The following is a 26,348-nucleotide window of genomic DNA, read 5'->3' on the forward strand; positions in this document are numbered from 1 at the left end:
CTGCATTGGCTCGGTGGTCCTGGTGCACCTATGCATAGTAATAAAGATATTAATTGAGGATAGAGATCATTGACGACACAGTTTGACCGTGAAATTGCGTACCAATGCAATATTTTTGCTTCATCTAATAGAGCAGGGTATGTAGTTTTAGATTCCACCAGGAGCCACAAGGGCACCCTTGAACAAATTGAGTTATTGAGGTCAAAGGTCACACAAGGGGATTAAATGTTTGAAATGCTTTAAGTTATAAAATGTCACATAATGTTCCTCTGGTCGCAAGGAATAATAAATAAATAAGAATAAAAATGTCATTAGACGTGTATCTCTAGGATCCCAGCAAACACAAAACGTTTTCTACATCATTCGCAAAAGGTTATAAAAGGTTGTCAGAAAACGCTTAATGTCGGGTTATATAAAGGGTACATTAATGGTATAAAACATTTTCATAACATTAAATAACATTTGTTGGTAATTTACTGCACAGAAAACACAAATGTTTTACAGAAAACATTTAAATGTCGGGTTATATAAAGGGTATAAAAACGTTTTAATATTATTCCAAAAACATTTTTGAAAACTTGGTACAAATCATTCTAACCAGAATGTTATTTTGGGGTTGAAAAAATATTTTGCAAAAAATGTTTGCCCAAATATTTACAATAACGTTTTTAAAATGTGTTCACGACCTTTATATAACACGACATTTAAATGTTATTAAAACGTTTTGTAAAAAACATTTTAAAAACATTTCTGTGTTTGCTGGGTGCAAATATTTTAACATATTGTTATTTGGCCAAAAATGTTTTCAAAAATAGTTTACAATGACATTTCGAAAACATTTTAAAAATATTGTTGTAGTGTGTTTTCATACAAAACGTTTTAAAACGATTTCATAACCTTTATATAACCCGACATTTTAATGTTATTAAAACGTTTTTTACCTAAACCAAAACCCAAATTATAACTTATTTAAAACGTTTTAAAAACGTTTTTGTGTTTGCTGGGATGCCTAATTAATAAGAAATATGTCAAATTAGGTCAAAGTGTATTTATAACAATGTACAATGGTCAAATTTTCATAATGCTCCAAATTGAATAAAAATAGTATCAAACTATTCATCGTTACAAATTAATACAAAAAAGGTATAGTTTGCTTTATCTGAGAAGTTGTCTTATTCTGGAATCATGGGCACAAGTTCAATAGAGTATAATTATGTAACCTTGGCAGCTCATATGTCATCACGTGAAATCTCCGTAGATAGCACACTGTACATTTTGTGTTTCCTTGTGTCAAGACGGATAATTTGAGACAATTTTCATTAATTGCAATTGGAGCATTCATTACCCATGGACAATTTATTTTTTAACCTTTGACCTTTTGTGTACCCCATATCTTATTAATTAGGCATTCTAGAGATGCGGAAGAACCATTAGATTTCAAGGGGGTGTTAGAAAGTCGGGGTCGGGGAAATTTGTTTATTTTATTTTTCGCCGCCGACGGTGGCATTTCTTTTTTCATGCATTTATACACAGTTAGGTGGGTGATTTTTTTTAGTGTTGGTGGGGAACGTTTTTATTTCTTGCTCATGTAGTGGGGGAAGGTTTTTTTTATCAAGACTTCCTACCCTCCTCCCCTCCTGGCCTGGTCGTTAATTGTTCTGCTTGCATAATCTGTTATATTTTATAGTGACACACCGATCTACGCAACATCAATAATTGGTCCTGCTGTCAATCAAATGAAATCTCTATCTGGAACTTGATATTAAATAGAGAAGCAAAACATAACCAAAACAAAACAATTTATAATGGAGGTTAAATTTTATAGGGAGTGAACCCTTTAATCTTTTCTTTTCCTCCTTTACTACTAGCAAAGTCCTCAATTTAAACGGCAGGCATCCAATATTAAGCTACATGTATTTGCCTTTAACAGGATCAAAAATACTATAGAATGAGGTATGTAAATTCCAAAAAGTTCCTTCTCTGTAGGACCAATGTCAATAGTTAGACCTGGTCTAACTTGTTTTGGTACATACGGACCTAAGACGCCCCATCGTGTTCTTATTATTTTTTCGGCGAAGTCCGAATTCTAGGTATGGCTATAGACTGCAAGTGCTTTTGTACATTTGTCATTACATAGCTGATACTGAAGCACCTACGCTCGTCACAACACCTGCCGATATAACACAGCTTACCGATGCAGGCCTGGCTACTACATCAGTTACTTGGACAGCGCCCGTTATTACCGACAATTGGGGACCCGCAGTGTTAAATGTTACCTCAACCCATCAACCTGGCGATAACTTCCCCATTGGTGACACCGCTGTGGGATATACAGCAAGTGATTGTAGCGGGAACACCGCTTCATTTGCGCTTACTATTACCGTTAATGGTAAGTGAGTTTCCATATAAGATTATATGAGTCCGTCATTAAGGTTACATGTATTGTACAAACGGGACAGTGTACCTTACTTTTAAGCTGTTGGTTTAAAAAAAAACACGAATGCCCTTCTCTCATGTTCTCCGCGTGTCATGATTGGTTCGTGTATGGGTGTGCATAGGCTGTCATATTACTGGGTGTTTTACTTTATCCATGACTCGTATTGCTAGAACATCTACAACTATTATTGACAATATTATTATGAATAATTGTAGCACCATTCAACAATCTGGAATTTTTGTAGCAGATATCAGTGATCATTTTCCCATCACACTAATATTAAAATAGATGGAAATAATACGGCACTAAGTAAAACTCAAACTGGATTTTATAAAAGACAAGTTATTGACGATTATATAAATTTGTTATTAAAAAGGCTTTAGTTAATTGAAAAGACGTACTGAATGTACTGAGGTGAATACAATGTATACTATAATTTCATATCTAAATTCAGTGACTTGTATGATGAATGAGTACCAAATACATAATTTAATCGTAGAAATAACCAAGAACCACATTCTCCATGAATATTAAAAACAAAAAGACTCTTAAAATCAATTTACCATAATTGTATAAATCTTTTCTCTAGCATCGTACGATTGCCAAGCAAGAATGGTATGAAATATACAGAAATAAATTTAATTCACTCATTGGAAATCCACAAACGTTACTACAAACAATATGAGGAACACATGGAAAATACTTTAAAATATACTGAATAGAAACAAAATTTCAAACTTCACTACCAAATTTCGTGATGGTAATAAAGTATACACAGATCCAAATAACATTGCGAATATACGGAAGTGATTGACTTGGTGAACAAAAATTCTCAAGCTGTTGACAATGGCAATTTTACAGCAGGTGTCTTTTTTAGATTTATCAAAAGCATTCGATACTATAGACCACACAATATTGCTTGATAAATCTTATCACTATGGTTTTAGAGGTATTACACACAAATGGTTTGAAAATTATTTTAGTAATAGAAAGGTGTTCTATCATCTCATCAGCAAAATCGTACATGCGGGGTGCCACAGGGCTCAATACTGGCCACTGTTTTTATCATATACGTTAATGATATTCATTTAGTTACTGGTTCACTTATTGTAATTTCATATCATATCCGAATCTGGCGGGTGCCACCATTGCCCCGTGAGCATTATGAAATAAATGGCCCCAAAATGACCACATAAGGATATACATCCATCAAACATTAAAGTTACTCGCAAATTGTTCGTCGACTAAAAGGAATTCACAAACGTAATAGTTTACATTAGCTCCGATGTATTATAGTTGATGAGTTGATCACTGCGCATTCCATATTGCATAGGTCAATAATCTCAATAGGATCAAATGGCAACTTATAGCGTTTGGTCTTTGTTATCTTCTATCTTAGTAAATTTACTTGTAGATAATGCAAACTATTATTTTCTACCTTTTGTTAGACTAGAAAGAAAGACCACTATCTATATGTCTATCTGTTTATGATGAGCTAAGTGCCATGAGTAGACCTTGTGACAGGTCCATAAGTAGGTTCGATTTTGCAAAGGCCATTATTTTATACTCCAGATACACTATCTTACAAACATTTGAAAACGCAGCTGCATAATTGGAATTTTATAATAAGTACTCGTATGGGCAGCCAGTGAAGGGCATTCATTCAGGTTGAAGGACTAACGAACGCCTATCAGTAGAGAATAATTTTGACGGTTTAGTTCTGCAAAGATTGCAAATGGTTTAGATTTTTAGCATTAGCTCTAGAAAATAACTCCTCGGGAAAGGTCACTTCAAAAGGCTTGAGTAGAAGCTAAAAAATGGGCATTTTTGCTTTATCTTTAGATAAAGAACTACCTGTTTTAAATGGTATGCCAAGTGATGTGACACAAAACACCGATCCCGATCAGCCAACAGCAGTCATTACATGGACCGAACCTACAGCTACTGATAACTCTGGGGTAGTATCAATGATGTCTGCTTATCAATCCGGTGATGAATTCCCTATTGGTGTTACTACAGTGACATATACTGCAGTTGATGGATCGTCAAATAAAGCAACAGCACATTTTAATATTACTGTTAAAGGTACAGTATTGCCTCCTTTGGGACCAAAATGTGACGTAGCACTTAGGTTTTGTTTTCATTGACGTATAGGACTTTTTTCGGAGAAGAGCAGATAGGACAGCTATTTTATAAACTGCTCAAATAAAGAAAGTCCGCAGTCATGTAACTCGTCCTACACCAAAACCTGATCTTGTTATGAAAATTTGATTGATACAGTTGTGTGCAAAATCTTGTTAGCTCTAATTTGATACCAAACACTCAAAAGTGACAAAGACTGACACCAGTTTATGGCATTTGGTGCATTTTCAAAAGTTGCAAATCAAAACGATAACGCGGTCGAAATTGCTTAGCGTGGCAATGTGGTCAAGCTTGCTTGCCCACGATGAACCCATGTCGACTATCCCAAGTGCGCGCTTTATTCAATTGTTAATTTAAAACGCATGGATTGCTACAGTGCTTTACTGATGAATACTAGGGTACGATGCGATCGATATGACCTAGCGGTTGTTTCGGGCTATGTCAATGGTCGCGCTGTGCCATTCACCTCTACAGCTCCGCGTGGTCCATTTTTAATTTGCAACTTTTGAAAATGCACCAAATTTCATATACTGGTCTCAATCTCTCTGAATTTAGAGTTTTTGGTGACAAATTTGGTATCAAGTTGGAGCTAACAAGATTCTGCACACGACTCTATCAGTTAAATGTTCATAACACGATCAGGTTTTGGTGTAGGACGGGTTACATGACTGCGGACTTTCTTTATTTGAGCAGTTTATAAAATAGCTGTCCTATCTGCTCTTCTCCGAAAAAAAGTCCTATACGTCAATGAAAACAAAACCTAAGTGCTACGTTACATGTTGATATTATATACTCTGACAATTTCAAAAAAATATCAACGGTCATCTTTTTTAATTATGTTTTTTGTTACTAAAATCGAGGTTATAGCGCCCTCAACGGGCACACCATTGAACTACATTTAAAGACCAGTTATAGAAAAACGGCCTTGGAATGTAATGTAAGTGACTAGTGCTGTCGTTGCTGCGCTGCTAAATTCATTCTAATATCAAATGTCTGCACCAGACCGATGTAAAAGATATGGTTCAACTGTACTTTTATAATTTTCCTCATTTTCACCTTGCCAACAGTGTAGCATAGTGTATAATTATAATAATTTATTAATGTGCATTTTATTTCAACCATACATCTGAAATTGTGGAACAAACAACGATACGGGAACAAATAAAAGATATCGAAAAACAGGTAATTATTATATTTATAATAACATAGTAGACATTTGTTAAAGGAAAATAATGCTTGAATGAGTATAAATACTGCAACGGAGTACATTCATCTCAAAGCAACACATTATAACTTGAAAAAAGTTGTTGATAGGTCCTTATCTTTGCTATTACTCTATTAGATCAAGGAATATTCAACCGTTGAGGAATTACTTTATGATATGGACGCATTAACCTTGGAACATTTAGCATACTCACCAAGGCCCATGATGTTCGACACGGAATCTTTGAGTAAGGATATCCCATCATACACTATTCGAGGGGGTACCACGTTGTCGCATCTCCGTCATGTTAAGGTGCCAGTTTAACGAGAAACCGCCAGCGGAATTACCCCAAGAGAGCGGTGTATTTTAGGATAAATACAGCCTGTCTCAAAAAAAATTGTGCAAGTGGAAAGCGCCATCTTTGGCAATTAGAAAATACTGTCAAGGGCGCAGTCTTAGCTCTCGAATGCCGTTTGTTTCATTCATTTTGGTTTCGGCAATCCAGAGATCTGCTTCACTAAACACAAATGTATGAAAACCTTTTTGTGCCACTTTTTAGGAAATGGAATAGAATGTTATATCCAAATACCAGTACAGTACAGTTAATAAAAGAACAATCCTTTGTAGGACTAGAAATGATTATGTAACAATTGTTCAGTATAGTAATTGTAAAGACAAGGGCAGCAAGATGCATTGCTACAGGTGACGGTCACGCAGAAGGAAGGGGCTCTGAGTGACCCATGTACACGAACAAAAATGTTAAAGACCAAGCTGTAAAATGGACTAAACTGTTGAGGCGAAACCCTGATTTCAAGCAATGTCGGATTCAGCTGCTACACACTCGGAAATATGCTTATGATTGAATGAAAATCATCAATGAATTTTGAATCTTTAGTGTAAAATTTCAAACGTATAATTATAATGTGCAATATTTCGTTGACATGATTTTAATTTTACAGTGTGCAATATTGTTCTGTCTGTTAACATGTCTTGAGTGACAAAGAGAACAGTATTTACCATAATAAAATCAGTGACATAGTACATGTATTTAATTTTACAGTAGAATGTGAAATATGTATTTATCTTTTAATCTGTTTTAAGTGGAAAAAGCGAATCATTATACCTGTATCATGATAAAATAGTAAAAACAATTTTGTATTGTTGTGTAATCGATGCATTCCTTTGATTTCACGAAGACACTCTTGATAAACTAGATGCTATCATTGATTTTACCCTTTCGTTGTTAACTAAACATATCTCGAGATTAATACAAGCAAATTGAACAGAACAAACGGCATTCGAGAGCAAAGACAACGCCCCTGACGTTGATGTAAGCATCGTGTCACAACAGTATTTTCTAATTGCCACAGAGGGCGCTTTTTACTTGCACAATTTTTTTTGAGACAGGCTGTAATGACTTATATTTCTGTTTATCCACTTTGCATTGCATTTATATGGTTTTAGTTTTAGATTTAAATTGTTGTTTTCTACAATTGACCAATTTGAGATATTTTAATAGCTGGATGTAGATGTAGCTGGATTAAGTTCGATTATTGTTGCTCTTTGTTTGTTTGGGTTGGGCAGTAAGCAACACATGCATAGGTCCATGAAAAATCCATGGTTCAGGCCTATGCAAAACGCACAAGCCGTGCTAGCGTAAGCATTAAGAAGCAAAGCATATAACAAGGGTGCAAGTATTTGTCTGTTTGTTTGTTTGCTTGTTTGTTTACATGTTTGTTTGTTTGATTATGGAGACTCATTTTATAATCAAGAACTTTAACTTACATTTTCAGTTCTGGAAGAGTTTGAGGTTACCGATGAAAGTGAAACTTACTCATTAAGTGATGGCCTTTCGACCACCGAAGTAAGGATATTTGACGATGTATCAGAATATGGTAAGATGATATCATAATAGTGCTAATTTTCTCCCGATACTTCGTTAACTAAGCATGTTCATTTCCAGATAATTAGGTTTGCTTCAGTTATTTCCTTACCAACAAACGGTCAACAAACAAAAAAATGTGAATTTTCTTCCCTCTTCAAAATTCTAAATCCATTTAATTTTGACTTACGGTTCTTATGGGTAAATATATAGCCATAAATCAAATTATGTATACACCTTGTGTAACAGAGAGGTTGACATAATATTACGGATTTTTACATTATGTCCGATGATATAAAGGAAGATGGCCCGATGATATCACGTTATATTTACCCGCTATTTCCACCTTAGTTGAAGTACCTTAACACCCTGGAGTTCCATCACAGAATTTCAATCCCTTTGATATACATGTATTAGAACCAAAATTAGTAACATTATGACCTGCTTTATGATTTCTTACATGAAGGTAATACCTAACATTTCACACGGACAATGAGATAAGTATGGTCTTTCCATAATGATATCAAAATTGAAATTTTGCAAAGCAAACAAGGGCTATGATATTCTTGATTGAACCCTCCTCCTTTAAACATACATAAATTATATAACCCAAGCAATGGTTAAACTATCCAATGGAGCAGTGAATGGCGCCAAAATACATAAATTATATATTTTCCTCTGTTTTTCAGGTTCATCAATGACCCTCGGCATCCTGAAATCCTCCCACGTTAGGATGAATCTTTCTCATCTTAATGTACATAGCCAGCAAAAGAATGTGACGTCTTACGAATTCGGCAGTAAAATAACTGGTATTAATTTGTTCGGCAAAGATGATCAGTTTGTATCCCTGCGTAACGGATCAAAGATAGAGATGGCACTTGGACTGTTACCCAAGGTAGGCTATATATTATGTTGCACTCCTGTATATCCTTAACAAAGACAAATATTTCAACATTAAAACCAGCAGCCAATACTTGTACCCTTTAGCTCTGATTTAAGACCTCATTCAGTTGAGAATTAAAGAAACGGTGAAAGGAAAGATATAAAAAAAAAAGCATTTTAATGTTCTAATCAACTTTTAAAATTGTCTTTTCCTTGGGATTTTGGACCACCGATTTCAACAAATGAGGTTTTAAATGCGAGCTAAAAGAAGCAGCTATTGGCTGCTGGTTCTATAGGGTAGGGCAATGTAGGGGTGAAAATAACTGGTACCTGAATCCTTTTGATGTCTCAATTTACTCATGAATGGATTATATTCTATCTTCAACAGAACACGCCAAAAACAGAGACAACAACGGTGATTCCAGTTTGCTACTATTTCAATGACTTTGGGTGAGATACCTAGATGAGTCTTAGAAAATTAAGATTTATTTTAGTTATTTATTTAAATTTCAACTATAAACATAAAATATTAACAGCTAAGGTAGCCTATTACCATTATGCGTTATACGATTGATGAAAAATGGATAATGTAGAATTTCATCGAGAATTTGGGCCCCGTAGAGAATCAAATTGGTGTTTCGAATGTGTTTCACGATGAAATCGCAACTCACATGATTTCAGCTCACACAATAGGTTTCAGCCTGTTTCTTTACGCAAATAACGTATATTGATTATTGACATTATTATACACGCATGGAAGAGTACAATTTTCCTAATATATTTAGATTATATGATGTATTCGATTTCATATAGGGCAATAATGCAATTAACCCAATAAGTAGTGTTCTTCTCTAATAATCAGTGTTTGGTCTGAAGATGGGTGTAGCACTGTCAATGTTACAATCTCTCACGTGACCTGTTCCTGCGATCACATGACCAGTTTTGCTGTTCTAATGCAACTTATTGATGTGAGTTTATAACTCTTTTAGTATTATGCTGGGAATAATTATGTAATACAATTCACAATGTATATTTTGCCCTACTATCAACGGATTAAAGTACATTACAAAATAATCAGTTTTGCATCGAAATGTAGACTTCCGATTTTTCAATATTTCGTTTTATAGATTGAAATCCCGGCGGCACACCAATACGCTTTACATAATTTGACGGTCGTTGGTATTGCTATCTCTAGCGTTTGCCTCATTATTACTTTGGCAATCTACGGATACTTGAGGTGTGTTTGCATCATTTACATGTAATTTAAAAGCTAGTTGATTTTTGTATGTCGAATCAGCTTTTCATTAGACAAAATAGTAAAAAAAAATCTAAACTTCGTGTCACTTTATTCTGCTGTACTAGTACCCATGGCTTCGGACCCGTACCCGTACCCGTACGCATGCCCTATTTTGACTTCGGACCCGTACCCGTACTCATGGACTGGGACCCGTACCCGTACTCATGGTATGGGACCCATGCCCGTACCCGCACTCATGGTATGGGACCCGTACATGTTTTGTTTTCTTTTGTCAAGTCGAATACGTTGAGACTAGTTTCATTGCGATTGACCTATATCGCATTAGTTAGACATTCAAATTGATTCCTACTCTTTGGGACTAGAGGAAGAACTTATTTTATTATTATATTAAAATATAATGCATAGAATTTGTTTAAAACAATTGAATTATACGCGACTGCACAGCGATACATTCATTTACCTCGACTAACCCCGCAAACACAAAATATGTTTTTCACATTCGCAAAAGGTTATTTAGAAATGTCGGGTTACATAAAGGAATAAACGTTTTCATAGCATTCAAAAACATTTTTGATAACTTACTGCAAGCATTCTAACATATCGTTTAAGTGTTGACAAAATATTAGGCAAAAAATGTTTGCAGAAAATATTTTTAATAACATTTTGAAAACATTTAACAAATATATTTGACATGTAGTGTGTTTTCGCACAGAACGTTTTAAAACGTTTTCATGACCTTTATATAACCCGACATTTAATGTTATTAAAAAGTTTTACCAAAACCAAAAGCCTAAAATAAAACCTGTTTAAAACGTTTTTAAAACGTTTTGTGTTTGCTGGGAAATGCCCCGTCTATATTCTGTTTAATTTTATCTCTTACTGCTTGTGCAGAATGTACAGGAAAGCCCATGTGGTTATTCACGCAAATTTAGCATTCAGTATCCTGATTGGTCAATTGACATTCGTGTTTGGTATTGATGCAACTCCAAAGGTGAGAGAAATATGGAACATCAGGTTCCTATTGTTAAAAAAGACAATATTTGAATGTTTGTTTGAAATGTAAAATTTAACAAAAATGAGGAAATGAAAATGAGAACATGAACGGAAACAAACAACACTGCTGTGTTTATAAATTATATACTTCATAATTTTCATATAATGCTGATACATTCAATACTCATAAATGTAAAGAATGTTTCATTCAAGCCTTTATTTGCAATACAGAAAAATTGCACAGCCGTGACAATATTACTTCATTACGCCTACACTGCTGTGTTTATGTGGATGTTGATGGAGGGTGTGTTTCTATACATCAAAATGAAGCCGACAATAAAATGGTCTCTCAAACCTACTGTCTGTATGCCTATTGCATGGGGTAAACACATCTCAATAATTAGCCTAACCAATTTTAATGTTTATTTGTCATCAATGTCAATTGAGGTATACATAAATGGGTAAAAAACAATCGTCAACACCGCACTTGTTTTTTTAAAGAGAAATGGTTTATTGCTTTTATCAAAATATTTTATTACGTTTATTTCAGTCTAATCGCATGACGAATAGAAAATAACATTGCTTTCTTAAAATTATTTTTACAGGTATTCCAATGATAATCACACTGACTACTTTTGGCATTAGGCATCGCATGTATGGATCAAATGATGTGTAAGCCCAAAAACCAAACAAAATCAATTCATTTTCTTTTTTTATACCGTGATTAAAATAGCAAATTATGAATCGAATTTTGTTGTACAAAATCATACAACTTAACAAAGAATAATATATGAAATTTACGATAATGATATGGTCTTTGTAATATTGTGTTATAAAGTATGGTGTTTTATTCTTCACATATTAATTTCACTAAAAGCTGCTTAATTAACGAAAACAAAACATTGTGCTTATGTTATGTTATAGATGCTGGCTACCAATCAATCGCGGTGTCATATATGCCTTTGTCGGACCAGCACTTCTTATTGTCGTGGTAAGAGCTAATAAATTATGCCAAGATTGCATGATTGCTGAAATACGCCATGCAAAGAAGATTGCGTCATTTTCGTAGATAAGCTCAACATTCAACCCAATAATAATCTCAAAGATGTGCAAATTATTATTCAGGATGGTTGCGCTTTAATCATGTTAATTTTCTAATATTTTTTTTCTAGATAAACACGATCATTCTCTTTCTTGTATTGGAAACGTTTAAAAATCTTAAAACCATCAAAGACAAGAAAGATAAAGAGCGATTCAGGTGAGTAGTTTTGTCGATATTAATTCAACTCGAACAATATCTACAAGAGCGTAATTTAATTGCACTTTTGTACAATATATGTCGACTTTTTAGTTTGTTTAGAGTGCGGTTTCCTTTTGGTGAAAAGTTGATACACACAATATAGGTAAGCGAATCCCCCTAAGACATCAGGTAGTTACGGAAAATGTATATTTTTATTTTTGAACTTCAAAGGGCCATCGCACGTGCTCTTGTGATTCTTGAACCGTTGCTTGGTTTGACCTGGGTGTTTGGTGTTCTGCAATTTGACACAACATCGGCCGTTGTTTTCTCCTACTTATTCGTTATCTTTAACACAAGTCAGGTAAGTGTTTATACTCATATTAGAGAGATTGCGAAGAGGTGTTCACTGCTAACGCCATACGGTGTAAGTATCAGGACATTGTGCGGTGGAACGTCATGGTGCTGTTCGCATTCAAACTATTCTCCTACACAGCCAGTTTGTGTCAGTCTTAACGCACGTCGCTCCTAGTATGTTCGCGATAGCCGCATACAGTCTGGCCCGAGACTACATCCAAACAATACCTGCAATAAGATCATGGTGGCGCTATGCTGAGACAAATATATCTAAAGATATAGGAAGCTGTCATTGATTCCCCTTGGGTGCATCGAACTAGAGTCAATTTCCGGTTTCACGTTTCACGTAAAAATCGTAATAAATCGTCATCTTCGTCAATATCATCATCGATCATCATCAGCAGCAGCAGCAGTACCAACAGCAGCAGCAACATCAGCTGTAACAGTTATTTTACTTCATGAAATTTTTAGTAAAAAAATTAGTAAATGTTACATAGTAACTGAGGTACTGAGGTAAAAATTTACTTAATTGGTATGAGGTTCTATACTAACGTAATAATGTAAAACAAATCCCTTTGTATAGAAGGAGAACCACTACCTTCAAATTGAGTTTGTAATAAGGTCAGCATAATAGACACATGATGCATATAGATGAAAGCGTTACTTCATAAAGTAAAGCAGAGTTGCGACTAATGTTGTTTTACCAAACACCGATGATTATTATGACATTTTACACTCTGTTGCAAGCTAATAAACCTTGTATCATCACAACGAGATAATAATGATAATGAGCGCCATAAATTATTTTAAAATTCTTTATATTCATTCCAGGGCGTATTTATTTTATGCTCTCAATGTCTTATGGATGATGATGTAAGTACATATTAACTTAATTAAGCATTAAGTTTGGTCGCGGTCTGCTTCCAAATAAGTATGTTTGTGTTTGTGTAATCGGGGTGGGTATGTATGTGTGGGATGAGCTGTTACTAAGTAAGATGTAGCATTCTTAAACACTTGAGAACGTTCATGCAATCTTATTGGTTATTACCCGTGTGATATCACACACTTAAGCGAGTGGGCGTTGACGCGATACTCGTACGCGCTATTTGAACCAATCGGAGGTGCATACAGTGCAACAGAGCATTAATGCCCAAAATTTAAAAGCTATATAATTTATGAACAATATACACTACACATAAAAAATACTACTACATGGGATTTTCAACATATAAGAATCCTAACAATCAAGTACCAACATGCACAGTTTTGTCCTTAGATCACTTTTGGGTTTTTAACAAAATGTTATCAAACCTCTACTGTGATTGGCAGCTGCATAAGGCATCTCTTTGATACCTGATAATGCCCAGCCATTCAGCAAGTTGCTACTAAATGGCCTTGGTAGGCTTGAATGAGCACTGTCATCTGCTACAAAACCATCAAACTCAAGGACCTGGTCACTCCATAATGCTGCAGGGAACACAGTACTTTGACAATAGGATGAAAGACTCATTATGGATTAGGCGCGGATTTTAAAAGAACAGCTCCTGTGCGTGTATAGCCAAAAATTGGAATAGAATGTTTGGAATTTTATAACTAAAATACTAAATGCATTTTGCAAAATGTGCTCTGACAAATCTATAAAGCATTTCATTAGCTTTAATTTGACACATTCCTTGACATGTTTGGAATTATGGTAAATCATAAAAAAATATTCATTATCGCAAATTAATTAATCAATATTATGTCCATTAATTAAAAAAATAAATACAAATATGCAATTTTTCTCGGACAGAATTGTAGGATTTGACAAGAGTCAATCTTTCCTGTAAGTTTGATTTTTATAACATATCTACTTTTGACGAAAAAAAATAAATTCATTTTTTTCATACATTTCTTTTTATTATGCTAATTATATGAAAATGAACGAAAACGTGTCAAATTTTGCAACCTTATTAAAGATCAGAGTTTGATCAAAATATGTTGTAAGTGACATCTTTCACTTTAATCTAGATTTTAAATTATGTGTCAATCTGTCCAAAATTCAGTTTTGGGCATTTATGCTCTGTTGCAACAACATGACTGGTCGATTCTAAGCCCTAGTTAATTCCTTGATTTAATTTGATTAAAATTTGGTATACTTATGATTAATATATTTATTTAAATTGAAATGTTTAAGAATGAGAATAAAGGTATTGTTTTTTAGCCGCTGTCGTGCATCTATCGTCTCATATAACACGCGACATCATTATTTTTGGCGTAAAACAACTCGGCTTCGCCTCGTTGTTTTACTTAAAATAATGATGTCGCCCGTGTTATATGAGACCATAGATGCACTCCAGCGTCTAAAAACAATACCTTTATTCTCTAAATATAATATCTTGTGGTGTACGATTTCTTTGTGGGGTATAAATAATGGTTTGCATAAGAATACCACAGTTTATATGATCCCTTAAGTCATGAAACGGTGCGGAAATGCTATTTTAAGAGGAATGGGGGGGTGTAAGTTGCAGCAGAATTCAATTGTCATGTATTCAGTATCTATGGAAGAAATGTTGTTTCATTGGATTATTCTTCTCGTTTCGTTAATTTGTGATAATCAATTAAAAAAAAGTCATTATTCACATCAGTGGTCATTGTTTACTTAAAATTAAAACATGACATGTTCAATGTTTTATGTGTCCAAGAAAATCAGGACATTTTGAATATAACTTTACCACTGAAAGGACAACTTGCAATTGTATGCCATTTAGGACCCTGTTGGTCAGAAAAATATTGAAATTTTAATGTTTCAATTTTTGAAATTACGTGAATAATGATCACTGATGTGATTGATGACAATTTTGATTGATTATCACATGTTTTGATCCTCCAAATGCATGACACAAAAAGAATAATCCAATGAGATATGAACAGATTTTCTTCAATGGATACTGAGTACAAGGCAATAGGATTTTGCTGCAAGTTTCAAATCTTGGGTTACGTTCTTTTAGACTGCGCCGTCAATATTGGGACCATTGCAACAAATAAGGTGTCACAATGCGCAGAAATAAATTATACTACGACTGCATAACCCAAATTTGGCATACAATAAACAATTGTGGAATAGTGGCCATTCATACAGTAGTGAAGTACCGTATATGGGGTGCCTTCCTGCGTCGGTCTGTGTTTTAGTAATTTTAAAGAACTTGTACAGATAGAATCATTTTTAAAAATAAGTAACTGCATTGCTTTTGATATTATTAATAATCGTTACAGGTAGCAAAGGTTTTGCGCCGCAGATTTGGAAAGCGAGTTGACGACCACAGTGATTCAACTACGCGTAATAGCAACAAGACAGAGATGGCACAAGTTCAAGGGTAAAGGGATGTTTAGATGAGTAATGAAGCCAAAGTGAAAATGCACTGTAAATATTTAAGCAAAGCAAATAAACACATCCCTATAATTAATTACCCTCCCGTTATTGCGAGGAAATAAAATTAAAATATAATGCATCCAAGTTTTAAAAAGGAAACCCTTTGGAAATTGGTCTTAAAAGCCCAAAATGTGCATTTGTTGCCATGGTAATCCTTTGATTGAAAAATATGCATATTTAACAGTATGTTGCTTTTACTGCTCCTGTTCGTCACTGGTCACCACGGGTCATCCTTGATCAGTCATGTACAGAATGTAATGGTACACTGACTTGTTTAGTGTACCCTTCGATTCTGTATCTTTTTTCATTAAAGATCACCATGGCTACACATTTTGAGTTATCAAGAGAAATGAGGTATCAACATGTCCATAACTAAAATGGGTTTCTTTTTGCTGCTTCAGTTTCTAAAATTAGATGCTTAGTTTTTGCCTCGTAATAAAGGCGTAGGGGGTCGTTTTGGGGATGTGTTTCATTTATAAAATTCACTGTAAAAATAACTTCAAAAATATAAAAAAATATTGTTGTTAGCTATATCCTTCTGGTTACAAGACATATAACAGGCATGTATATATATTTGCATATGGTCTAACATATTCATAGTAACTTATTTTACTTAATAAGCAGCTGCACCGCTAATGGCAGAGATGTTCCGTGATAATACTTGTAGTACATACCCAGTAAATACAAAACGTTATTAAAACGTTTTAACCAGGTTACGTTTTGGGTTTTGGTTTTGGTAAAAAACTTTTAAGAACATTAAACGTCGGGTTATACAAAGGTCATGAAAACGTTTTAAAACGCTTTGTATGAAAATACACTACACAACATTTTTTAATGTTTTCAAAATGATAAAAATGTAAAATATTTTTTGACAAATATCTTTGTCAAATATTTTGTCAAAACTTAAATAACATTTTCTTAGAATATTTGCAGTAAGTTATCAAAAATGTTTTTGAATGTATTGAAAACATTTTATACTCATTGTATACTCTTTATAACCAGTCGTGTAAACATTTTCTGACAACATCTTTTAACCTTATGCGAATAATGTCGAAAACGTTTTGTGTTTGATGGGTAGTTTTAAGATTAGTATTCATGAGCAGGTGTAGGGCGTAATAATTATAGTAGCAACAGCAACAACACCACCAACAACAACAATAGCTGTGGCAGCAGCCACCGCAGCAACAACAACCACGACAATAGGTGGCAGCAGTTTGTGCATGGTATAGTATACAAATACATATAGAACAATATTTTGAGGGGAAGTAGTAAAAATGCATTTCCTAACGCGCAGTTATGTTATTCCTAGTTATACTTTTTAACTCGTAATACACACAAATTAGTTATATATTTTTATGTCTAATTTGTGGGTTATTGTCGATCGGCAATCTCGACAAAACAACCGTAACAGATGCCATTGTTGCAATAGCCGCATCCACAGGGGCGTAGCCAGCTTTCTTGGTCAGGAGGGGCAAACAAAAATATTGGGGGCAAAGACGAAAAATATATAGCGGTTTTTATCTAGAGAGACTGCACAAGAGTGAAGCCAATTCAATTGGATGCGTTGTTCTCCACTCATGGTCCACGTCCAATTCTGGACTAAAGTCCAACCTCGGAAAAATCTGTTTGGTGTGAAATGACATTTTAATTTCACAAAAACGGCATGCCTTTGTTGTATTCTGTGTTTAGTTCACAATTTAATACATAACCTAGTGGGATCAAATCTGGTATCATCATTGATCCGAGCTGAAGAAGTGCCTAAGTCCATCAATATTTTTATATTGTAAACCTACAACACCGTTCAATTTTTACGTCAGGGGGAGTGGGAGTTTTGACCAAAACAAATCGATAAACAATTTCGTATTCCGCCCTCGCGTCCGCTCAAAATTTCGGATTCCCCCCTTGTTTTCCAATTTTACCCAGATTTCCCAATCAAGACTAAAAAAATCTGATTCCCCTTAAAGTTCCCACTCCCCCGGCGTAATTCATTTCAATTAAAAGCACATTCTTTATGAATATTTTAATATTCATAAAAATGTGCACTTGATTTTTAAGATATATCGAAACTGACTTTAGTTAGAGAATAAGCTGTTTAGGTATGATACAATTAGTTTATAAGGAAAAGACAAATAATCTTCGAAAAAATTCTAGAAACACTCACTTATTAACTCTGTAGCTCGGAAACTGTTTTACAAAAACAATAGCGCTACATTGGTTATTGTAGAGATAGGCTGACTATGTAGTATGTGTGATTATGTGACTTATAATGGTGTTTAATGTAATATAATACTAATTTCTAAGGAACCGAGCTGCAAAAGTGCTTAAATCAGTAACCATCAAGAACTAATTCCTGGACCAAAACATTGCTAAAGTCATTTCTAATTTGCATACCATATTTTATTTTCATACCTTGCTCCATTCCTTTACTACTATATTTTGAAACCTTTAAATGATAAATCTCAAAATACCAAAATTGGATTTAGGCACTACTTGACAGGGTTGGATGTATTATAAATCAATAGAGTAATAAATTACATAGTAATATTGTAAATTAATTATAAGTTTTTAATAATTTGACTAAGCTGTAATTGACTAATTTCTTAATTGCATTTTAATACTAAAAATGTATTATGGATGAGTATGATATTTAAAACGAGAAACTAAATTATTAATAAATCAGCTAGGTAAAAAAAATATACTTTTATTTTTATAATTTCTTTAAGATCTTGATATAAGTCAATGATTTAAAAATAAAATCAATTAATAGAAAGTGCCATTGAATTCAGTGACTTCATTCAACTCCAGATAACCCTAAGTTGTCATTTAATTGTTACTAACGAATTATAATTGCGCCAGGTTCCCAGCCATGCCACTTGGAAGATTTCTTGGCGTATGAAAATTAGCACTTATTCAGTCAATTGGACAATTATCATGTTACTTCAGGACCTGTGGTATTAACGTTTTGTTACTTGGAGAGATTTGATCATGTCTCACCTCCTTTTTCAACCAAATCGACGGTAATAACTCCTGTAGTGAGGGGTCAACATTTCCACAACTTGCCTCAGGCAAAACTCACTTCCTGGGAACTAAATACCACACAAGGTCATTTTTATGTCAGTCATTGATCCATTTGTGTTATATACTGCCTCTAGCTATAATGGCATCCTTGTGATCTGGCCAACTCATTGACAGATACCAACCTCAGGAGGGAATTCAATTTTTGATCAATTCTCTCCAGGTAGTGAAACGTAATACGATGATGGTAGCCTGAACAGGGCAGCAGTTTCAATCGGGGTGTGGGTGTGTATAATATGCATAATTATGTGGTCATGTCGGGTGAAGAACTAGATTTAGTTCCTCGAGAGGGGATATTGAGGCGCGCCAGTGGATTTTTTAATGTCTGAGAGGGGTTGTCATGGTCCCATATACTGATATACTAGGCACGGAACAAGTGCTAGCCGGGTGGTCATGTACAACAACTTAAGGGCGCTTCAGACTCCGTATTGTACGTACAATATTGTATGTACAATACTTTTCGTGACGTCAAAAAGTATTACACGTGCAATAAATAGTATGTACCGGGAAAATATATATTTTGCTACAATCATAGGTTGCTTAATTGATACGGAGTTGCCAAATTTCTAAGAGTTCTAAATTTAGTGAGTGCACGGAATGATGAACATCTTTTAATGTCTTCTTAGTATTCAACCATGGTAGGTATCATAATACCTACCATGATTCAACTGTACTTGAATTATTATATAATCAATGGGCACCTTTTTAAAGTTAATAATACGTCGTATTAATACTAATATTAATAATATTAAAATGCAGTTTAATTTGTACATATCAAATGAAACACAAAATTATCCCTGCAGCTGAAATGGGATCGCCCTCGTGATGTCACGCGATGTTTTCATGAGGAGCCAATTGGGTGCCTTGTTTGGTTTCAGGCGGGCCAATCACGGGCATCCTTGCTTGGGGCCGTCGGTGGCCATTTTGTTAGCTAATGCCATTCTCTGTCAGTTTTTCAGCAAGAACGGATGCAGAAATTTTTTATTCAACTATAAGACAATGAATAGGCCGTCACAGCTTACAAAAAAGTGGGTAGTGGTGAAGCCAACGGATGTGGACACTAAACACATCAAGGATACCTCGAATATGAACAACTGGAAAGAAAAAAAGCAAGTAAGCTTACAGTTTACACCACATCACATCACATGAAATGAATTGTGACGGTACAATGAACAGTCTGGAGTTGTTTGTATAACATGTATAACTCGATAAAACTTTCGTGGTCGATTGTCTAAACAGTGGTCTGAGGAAGTCATGCATGTACGAGTACGAGTACTATTGATTGGGATTGCCGGACTGGTGGTATGGAATAATTCTAATGTGTTGAAATATTGTAGGCGATATCTTAGCGCTATTACATTTGTCAGAAGAGAGACTATATTTATCCTATGCTTGTAAGCGGTGGCAACAGCCGATGGCCAAATAGAGTATTGTATTTTGCGTCAACAGTGAATAACACGGTGAGAAATTTGCTTTCAAGATTGTCAAACATGGTCGTCTACATGTATAGGCCTACATGTATGTACATTACTAACATAGGCCACTGAATCACGGCAGTATATAGCCGGGGGGGTCACTGGGTTATCAGGGGTTTTTGACCTCATAAATAATTATAAATCATGCAGGTAGGAGAATGGAAAATGCTTGAAATTAAGGGAAAGCAAAGTTTTGAACCATTTCTTTGTTCATCATAATTATATTAGGCAGTCTGAAGGAACACAATCTATTCCTGTTCTGGTTTGAAATTGAAAGTTGTATAACAACACGGTTCAAAATTTTTGTTCTGAATTGGAAAATCTCTCTTGGTATTTAATAGCCATATGGGTGAATTTAGCACATGTTATCATCATGGGATGGACACGTGATGCTTTGGTTGGTAAAATTATAATAGGCCTAGTCATATGAGTGAATTTAATTGTCAATTTCAATATTTTGGCAACATGGTTCAAACATTTTGTTCTGAATTGGAAAATCAATGTCTTTGTATAATAATAACCATATGAGTGATTTTAATTTCAATCCGTTTAGCGCAATCATGATGGGCGTAGACACGTGATGCTCTCTCTGGGTAAAATTATAATAATAGACATAATATGAGTGAATTTCATGGTCAATTTATCGCAATCATCATCATGGCCGTAGACGCGTGATTCTCTCTCTTGGTATATAAAAGCCATGTGAGTGAATTTAATTGTCAATTTCAAACCTTTATACGCAAGCATCATGACGTGGACACATGATGCTCTAATTTTGGAAGCCATCCGGGTTTGCTATAAAACGAATCACAACAAAAAAGAGTAACTTCAACGCTATCGTCTATGTCGTCTATGAAAAAACAAAACGGCCTTTAAAAATAAATAGATAAATAAATAAATTTTAAAATATGAATAAAAAATGGGTTTAATTATGTGTTTTTGACCTTTATTACAAGTTCAATCCAAGGTTGTCGGAGTTCAAATAGATGAATAAAGGAGTTGAATTGTTGAATATATTGGATGTCATTTATAGACAGGCATGAACTATACACAAAGTAAAAGGGCTTTTGCTGGCAGAATTTGCTTCTCTTCTGTCTGTCTTTTCATTCACTGCAGGTCCTGTGGTTACTTCGAGACAGGTGGTAGAAGGAGGACATCTTGCGGGATCTGCAACAGAAAGCCCGTAATTACCATGCCTATGACAGTGGATGGAGTATATTTTGAATCGTAACCTGGCTCTATGGGGAGGAACGATCTTTGTTAGAGCACAAGCATGATGGAAACGGTAACTTCTCTAATGGTGAAAAATTTTATTGTGTATAACGGCTAACTACATTTAGAGCATATACAGATAACGAAGAATCTTCATCTACATTAGATACATTGTATCCTTCAAATGGAGTATTGTTGCACCTTAATGGCGAGGAGGCGAACCAAAATGCTAGTTGTGAACGGGAAGATTATATATTATACAGTTCTTCACGCGAGTAAAAAATAGCATAAGCAATTATGGAAGCTGTATGCTAACAAGTCCATGTCAAAAATGCTTCTACGAATGGAGCTGCAATAAAGGATAGAGGAAGATCATTCCATAGCTTGATGGAATATTTATTTTGTACCACTGATTGGGCTTATATTATTCTTGGGCAATATGTCCATGTCAAATAATACAAGAAACAGATGAAGGAAGCGGTTGCAAGAAACTGCAGAATTATCTTGGTGTCATCAATGGATCATTTTAGTGATAAAATGTCAAAAATGCTTCTACGAATGGAGCTGCAATAAAGAGGAAGATCATTCCATAGCTTGATGGAAATGTCAAAATTTATTTTGTCCCACTGATTGGGCTTATATTATTCTTGGGCAATATGTCCATGTCAAATAATACAAGAAACAGATGAAGGAAGCGGTTGCAGGAAACTGCAGAATTATCTTGGTGTCATCAATGGATCATTTTAGTGATAAAATGTCATACATTAAATGCTGAAGCGATCTGAAGGCAATTGAAGTGAGTGGATTTATCTCGGAGTAGCTAATTAACCAAACTCGTTGCTGCATGAATTATCTTTTAGGTGTCATAGCACATCCGACAACTTGACTTTTGCTAGTTGGAGAAATAACGGCAAACTTTTGCTAGTTGGAGAAATAACCCCAAATTCTATGGGGTAGAATTCAAATGGAAGTGAAATATCGGTCATCATATCAAACTTTTATAGATGGTCATATTAATAAATCAAGGGAAATTTGTGTATTTGCAGATAGGGGTGCGCAGGTGCAGAGTCCGAATAAAATTTATTTACTGGGGGGAAAATTATTCATCAATTAAATTATTGCAAATTGGCAATGTTTTCAATCAAATTACCTTTTACACTATACGTTTTGTCACCTAACTATTCTCCGACACAGGTTGGGGGTAGTCTGTTAACATAGGCAGAAGGAAATGCATATAATATATTACCTATTGTTAATGGCTAGTCGAGCGGTTATTACCGAAAACAAACCTGCATTAAACAAGGACTGGATCTTCATTAGCATCAAGTTAAACATGTGTGTGTGATTAAATGTTGTAATAATTGTATCTATCAAACAAAGAGAATAATTTGTCATTAATTGAATTACAGTTTCATCTATTATGGCATACTTATAATTTCACCGCCTTATAGACTGTAGGTAGTTACTAACAGAGGCATAAGGATATGCATATAACATATTACATATAGTTAATGGCTACATTGAGTAGAGTGATTATTATGAAATTATAAAAACAAATTCATGGTAAATGATTTCTTATTCGTATCTATCAAACGAAGTCCAGAACTCTTGTACATTATTATTATGTTTTCATGGTTTTAGTATATTAAGGTGTGTATATGAGTTCTATCATGCGTATTTTTTATGTATACAATTTTGTTCAGCATGTAGGCCCTATTTTTAATTTTAATTTTATTTTAGTGGGTGTAAATTTAAGATTCTGTGCAGCCCCGCGCCTTGAGGATGTTTTTACATCGTGGGGCGCTTTATAAATCCCATGTATTATTATTATTATTATTATTTCTTCGTTCCAATTACGGCAAATTAACCTTTAAAATTGCAGTTAAATTAAGCACCTTTTGTCCAAGTAGATATTCACTGAAAGACCAGGGGTAGTCATTTAAAGAAGCAAAAAGAATTTCATATAACATAATTAATGTACATTGCTATAAGAGTGTTATCAAGTTTGGTAAAACAAATGATTTTCTTTTTGTACCTATCAAACAAAGAACAATTCTTCATTATTATTAAGTTTGGTAAATCAAAGTTATGAATTTAAACGTACTGTAGGACAGATTCGTTCACCATGTATGGCAAACTGACCTTATATAGTTTCATTTATCGGTAAATTGGTCACTAAAACATTTGTCCGAGTTGGTATGTACAAATAGGCTATGTGTAGTCCGAAACAGACGGAAATTCATAGATTACATGTATAGTAATGTTTTTCGGTATGTCAGTGTTTTAAATAGGTTATCAGTCACCTAGTTGTTACTCCTGAAGCAGAAGGAAATTCACAATTTTTACAATGGTAACTCGTTAATAAGTAGTAGTAGGCCTATTAAGCTACTAAAACACTCATTCATGATAATTGACAGTGATCAAAATATGAGAAGTAGACACTCACTCGACAGTAGCATAATTATCTCATCTCACATGTTCAGAAGGAAGGAAATTCAAATAATTCAAAACAATCCTTGTGAAGTTATAATAGTCAGTGGGTTTTGTTGTTTTCTTTTTGGGGTTTTCTCGTACGTGAATGTACCAGATGGCCAAAACAAAGCATTGGCAGGCATTCTTTTCTACTAGTACTGCATAAGAATGCTCACTAGGTAGGACTGTTGATCCAATCAGTCAAGTTAAATCCTAAACTTTTTAGCACCAACATTCGTCACCACCAACAATGGTAGGTTTATAAGTTGGGACAAACTATTTTAAGAACACTATAAGGGAGATTATAAACAAGGAAGGGAAAGACAGCCAAGAGCTCGCCTTATTTGTAAAGCATAAAAATCTCGAGGGGGGGCGGGGGGGTGGTTTGGCAATTTCCTTGCATGTGATGACAAGGAACTTGGGTGGCAGTTGTTGGATCATTTTTCTAAAATGATCGATTTAATGTACAGAATTATACATGTACTACATTAATAAATTCGATTTAGTAGTTCCAATATCCGTAGGCATCTACCTACTGGGTATTTGGCATGGGTATATTTACCGATGTCCACTATGTAATCTGATTATGAATATAATTGGAAAATGAGAAAGGTGTCAGCCATTTAATTTCTTTTGACGCGCTAGATGACTGCCTAGCGAATTCATGTAAGTCCGCGGCATTTTATATTCTCTCCATTGGTATTATGGAGCTTTTTATTTCCTCCTCCGAGGAGATGATCGTGTAGAGGATTGCCTAGCGAAATATTTGTCCATTGGTATATAGAGCTTTTCCTCCTCGATAAGGAGTTGATCGCTAGATGAGTGCCTAGCAAAATAGTTCCCAGTGTGTTAAGGGGAACTCTTGGGTTATAGGCGCAACTAGCTTCCCAGTAATTGTTGGGAGGCTCGGTCGGGTATTTACTCCGTTCGAAAAAGTTGTCCAGAAATCATTATTAATTGGCTGATTCCAGGGAATTTTCTAAAAACATTGCTTGAATAAATTATGCGTTCTTTCTGAATGGCTGACCAGAGGCCCAAATTTTGGTGTAAGTGTTTTCGTCATTTCAGTGTCTGGGATAATGCAGTTTAATTTGTACATATCAAATGAAACACAAAATTATCCCTGCAGCTGAAATGGGATCGCCCTCGTGATGTCACGCGATGTTTTCATGAGGAGCCAATTGGGTGCCTTGTTTGGTTTCAGGCGGGCCAATCACGGGCATCCTTGCTTGGGGCCGTCGGTGGCCATTTTGTTAGCTAATGCCATTCTCTGTCAGTTTTTCAGCAAGAACGGATGCAGAAATTTTTTATCCCACCCACCACTCCCCATATGTCATATTTGATATATGTTTAAAATGGATTTCAAGAGTTTGATAGTGTGTCATAAAATTTGAGTCTCGCAGTAGTGAGACAAGTACACATAAAGTGTCGGTCTTCAAATTAAAAGGTAATTAGGAATGAGATGAAATACGAAGGAGAAATGAGAATATATTCGATTGAGAGTTCTACGAATTTGAATAATATTCTAATTACATTGAGGTTTGTTGAGTTACATAGTAGTATGACTATTGTATACGGGTGTGAGAGTGTGCGTGAGTATATCACTTTAGGTTCAGTTTTATCTCAGCACTCAGCAACACATTTTATTCTGTTGCGCAGTTGTATTTTTAAAAAATTCTATTTTGTATAATGTGTTCACTCTAATGAGTCTTCAGAAGCATTAACAAAACCGATACAATTGGTACCACTTTCAGTCTTAGGTGGTAATACCCTTCAGTCTTAGGTCGAGTAATTTTAATTATAGCAGGACGGGAGGAATTAACACCAGGTTGGCATGGGATAGCTAGACAGGGGCCAAGTACTATGCCCTCAGATTTTCTTGTTCATCAAAGTATAAATAAAAATGAAATATTGGGTTCAAGTTTTTATGAGGTTGCGCAGCCGGCTGGTTATCGCGTTAATTTCTGTTAAAGGCTGCCTTTTGTATTAGACATGGTATCCTAGTTATGTATTCGAAAAAGAAAAAAAAATCATAAATGTGCAGAGCATGGCACTGTGTTTGCTTGGCGTTGGCAGCGAAAAATAACGGGTTTTGCAATTAACTCCTTCAACATGTTCAAATCGGGTTAATGGTCCACTGTGGTGAAGAGGACTCAACCGTAAAATTCAGAGGCTCTTCAAATAATCATAAGTGTGGATCTTGCGGTATTTACTAGCAAAGGAAATGAGGGGATCAGAAATAGCTTATTCCACGGTACAGGGTACGGATGTTAACAAGTAGTCCTTGTGGCAGTTTTTGGATCATTTTTC

The 26,348-nt window shown here is 34.8% G+C and overlaps 1 protein-coding gene across 1 annotated transcript; it reads left to right on the forward strand.

The window, feature by feature from the left end:
* The first annotated feature begins 1,185 nt into the window (after positions 1–1,185).
* On the forward strand, positions 1,186–15,838 carry LOC140147078 (adhesion G protein-coupled receptor E3-like). The gene is made up of 18 exons (XM_072168850.1): positions 1,186–1,243; positions 2,138–2,389; positions 4,280–4,522; positions 5,748–5,761; positions 5,922–6,030; positions 7,577–7,678; positions 8,355–8,560; positions 8,936–8,997; positions 9,410–9,515; positions 9,675–9,784; positions 10,697–10,796; positions 11,030–11,180; positions 11,404–11,470; positions 11,723–11,789; positions 11,971–12,056; positions 12,270–12,399; positions 13,224–13,265; positions 15,648–15,838. Exons 1-18 carry the CDS (start codon positions 1,186–1,188, stop codon positions 15,750–15,752), a joined length of 2,010 nt encoding a protein of 669 aa, XP_072024951.1. The 3' UTR covers positions 15,753–15,838.
* Positions 15,839–26,348: the final 10,510 nt, after the last annotated feature.

The sequence above is a fragment of the Amphiura filiformis genome, chromosome 3, assembly GCF_039555335.1.
Source record: "Amphiura filiformis chromosome 3, Afil_fr2py, whole genome shotgun sequence".
NCBI lineage: Eukaryota > Metazoa > Echinodermata > Ophiuroidea > Amphilepidida > Amphiuridae > Amphiura > Amphiura filiformis.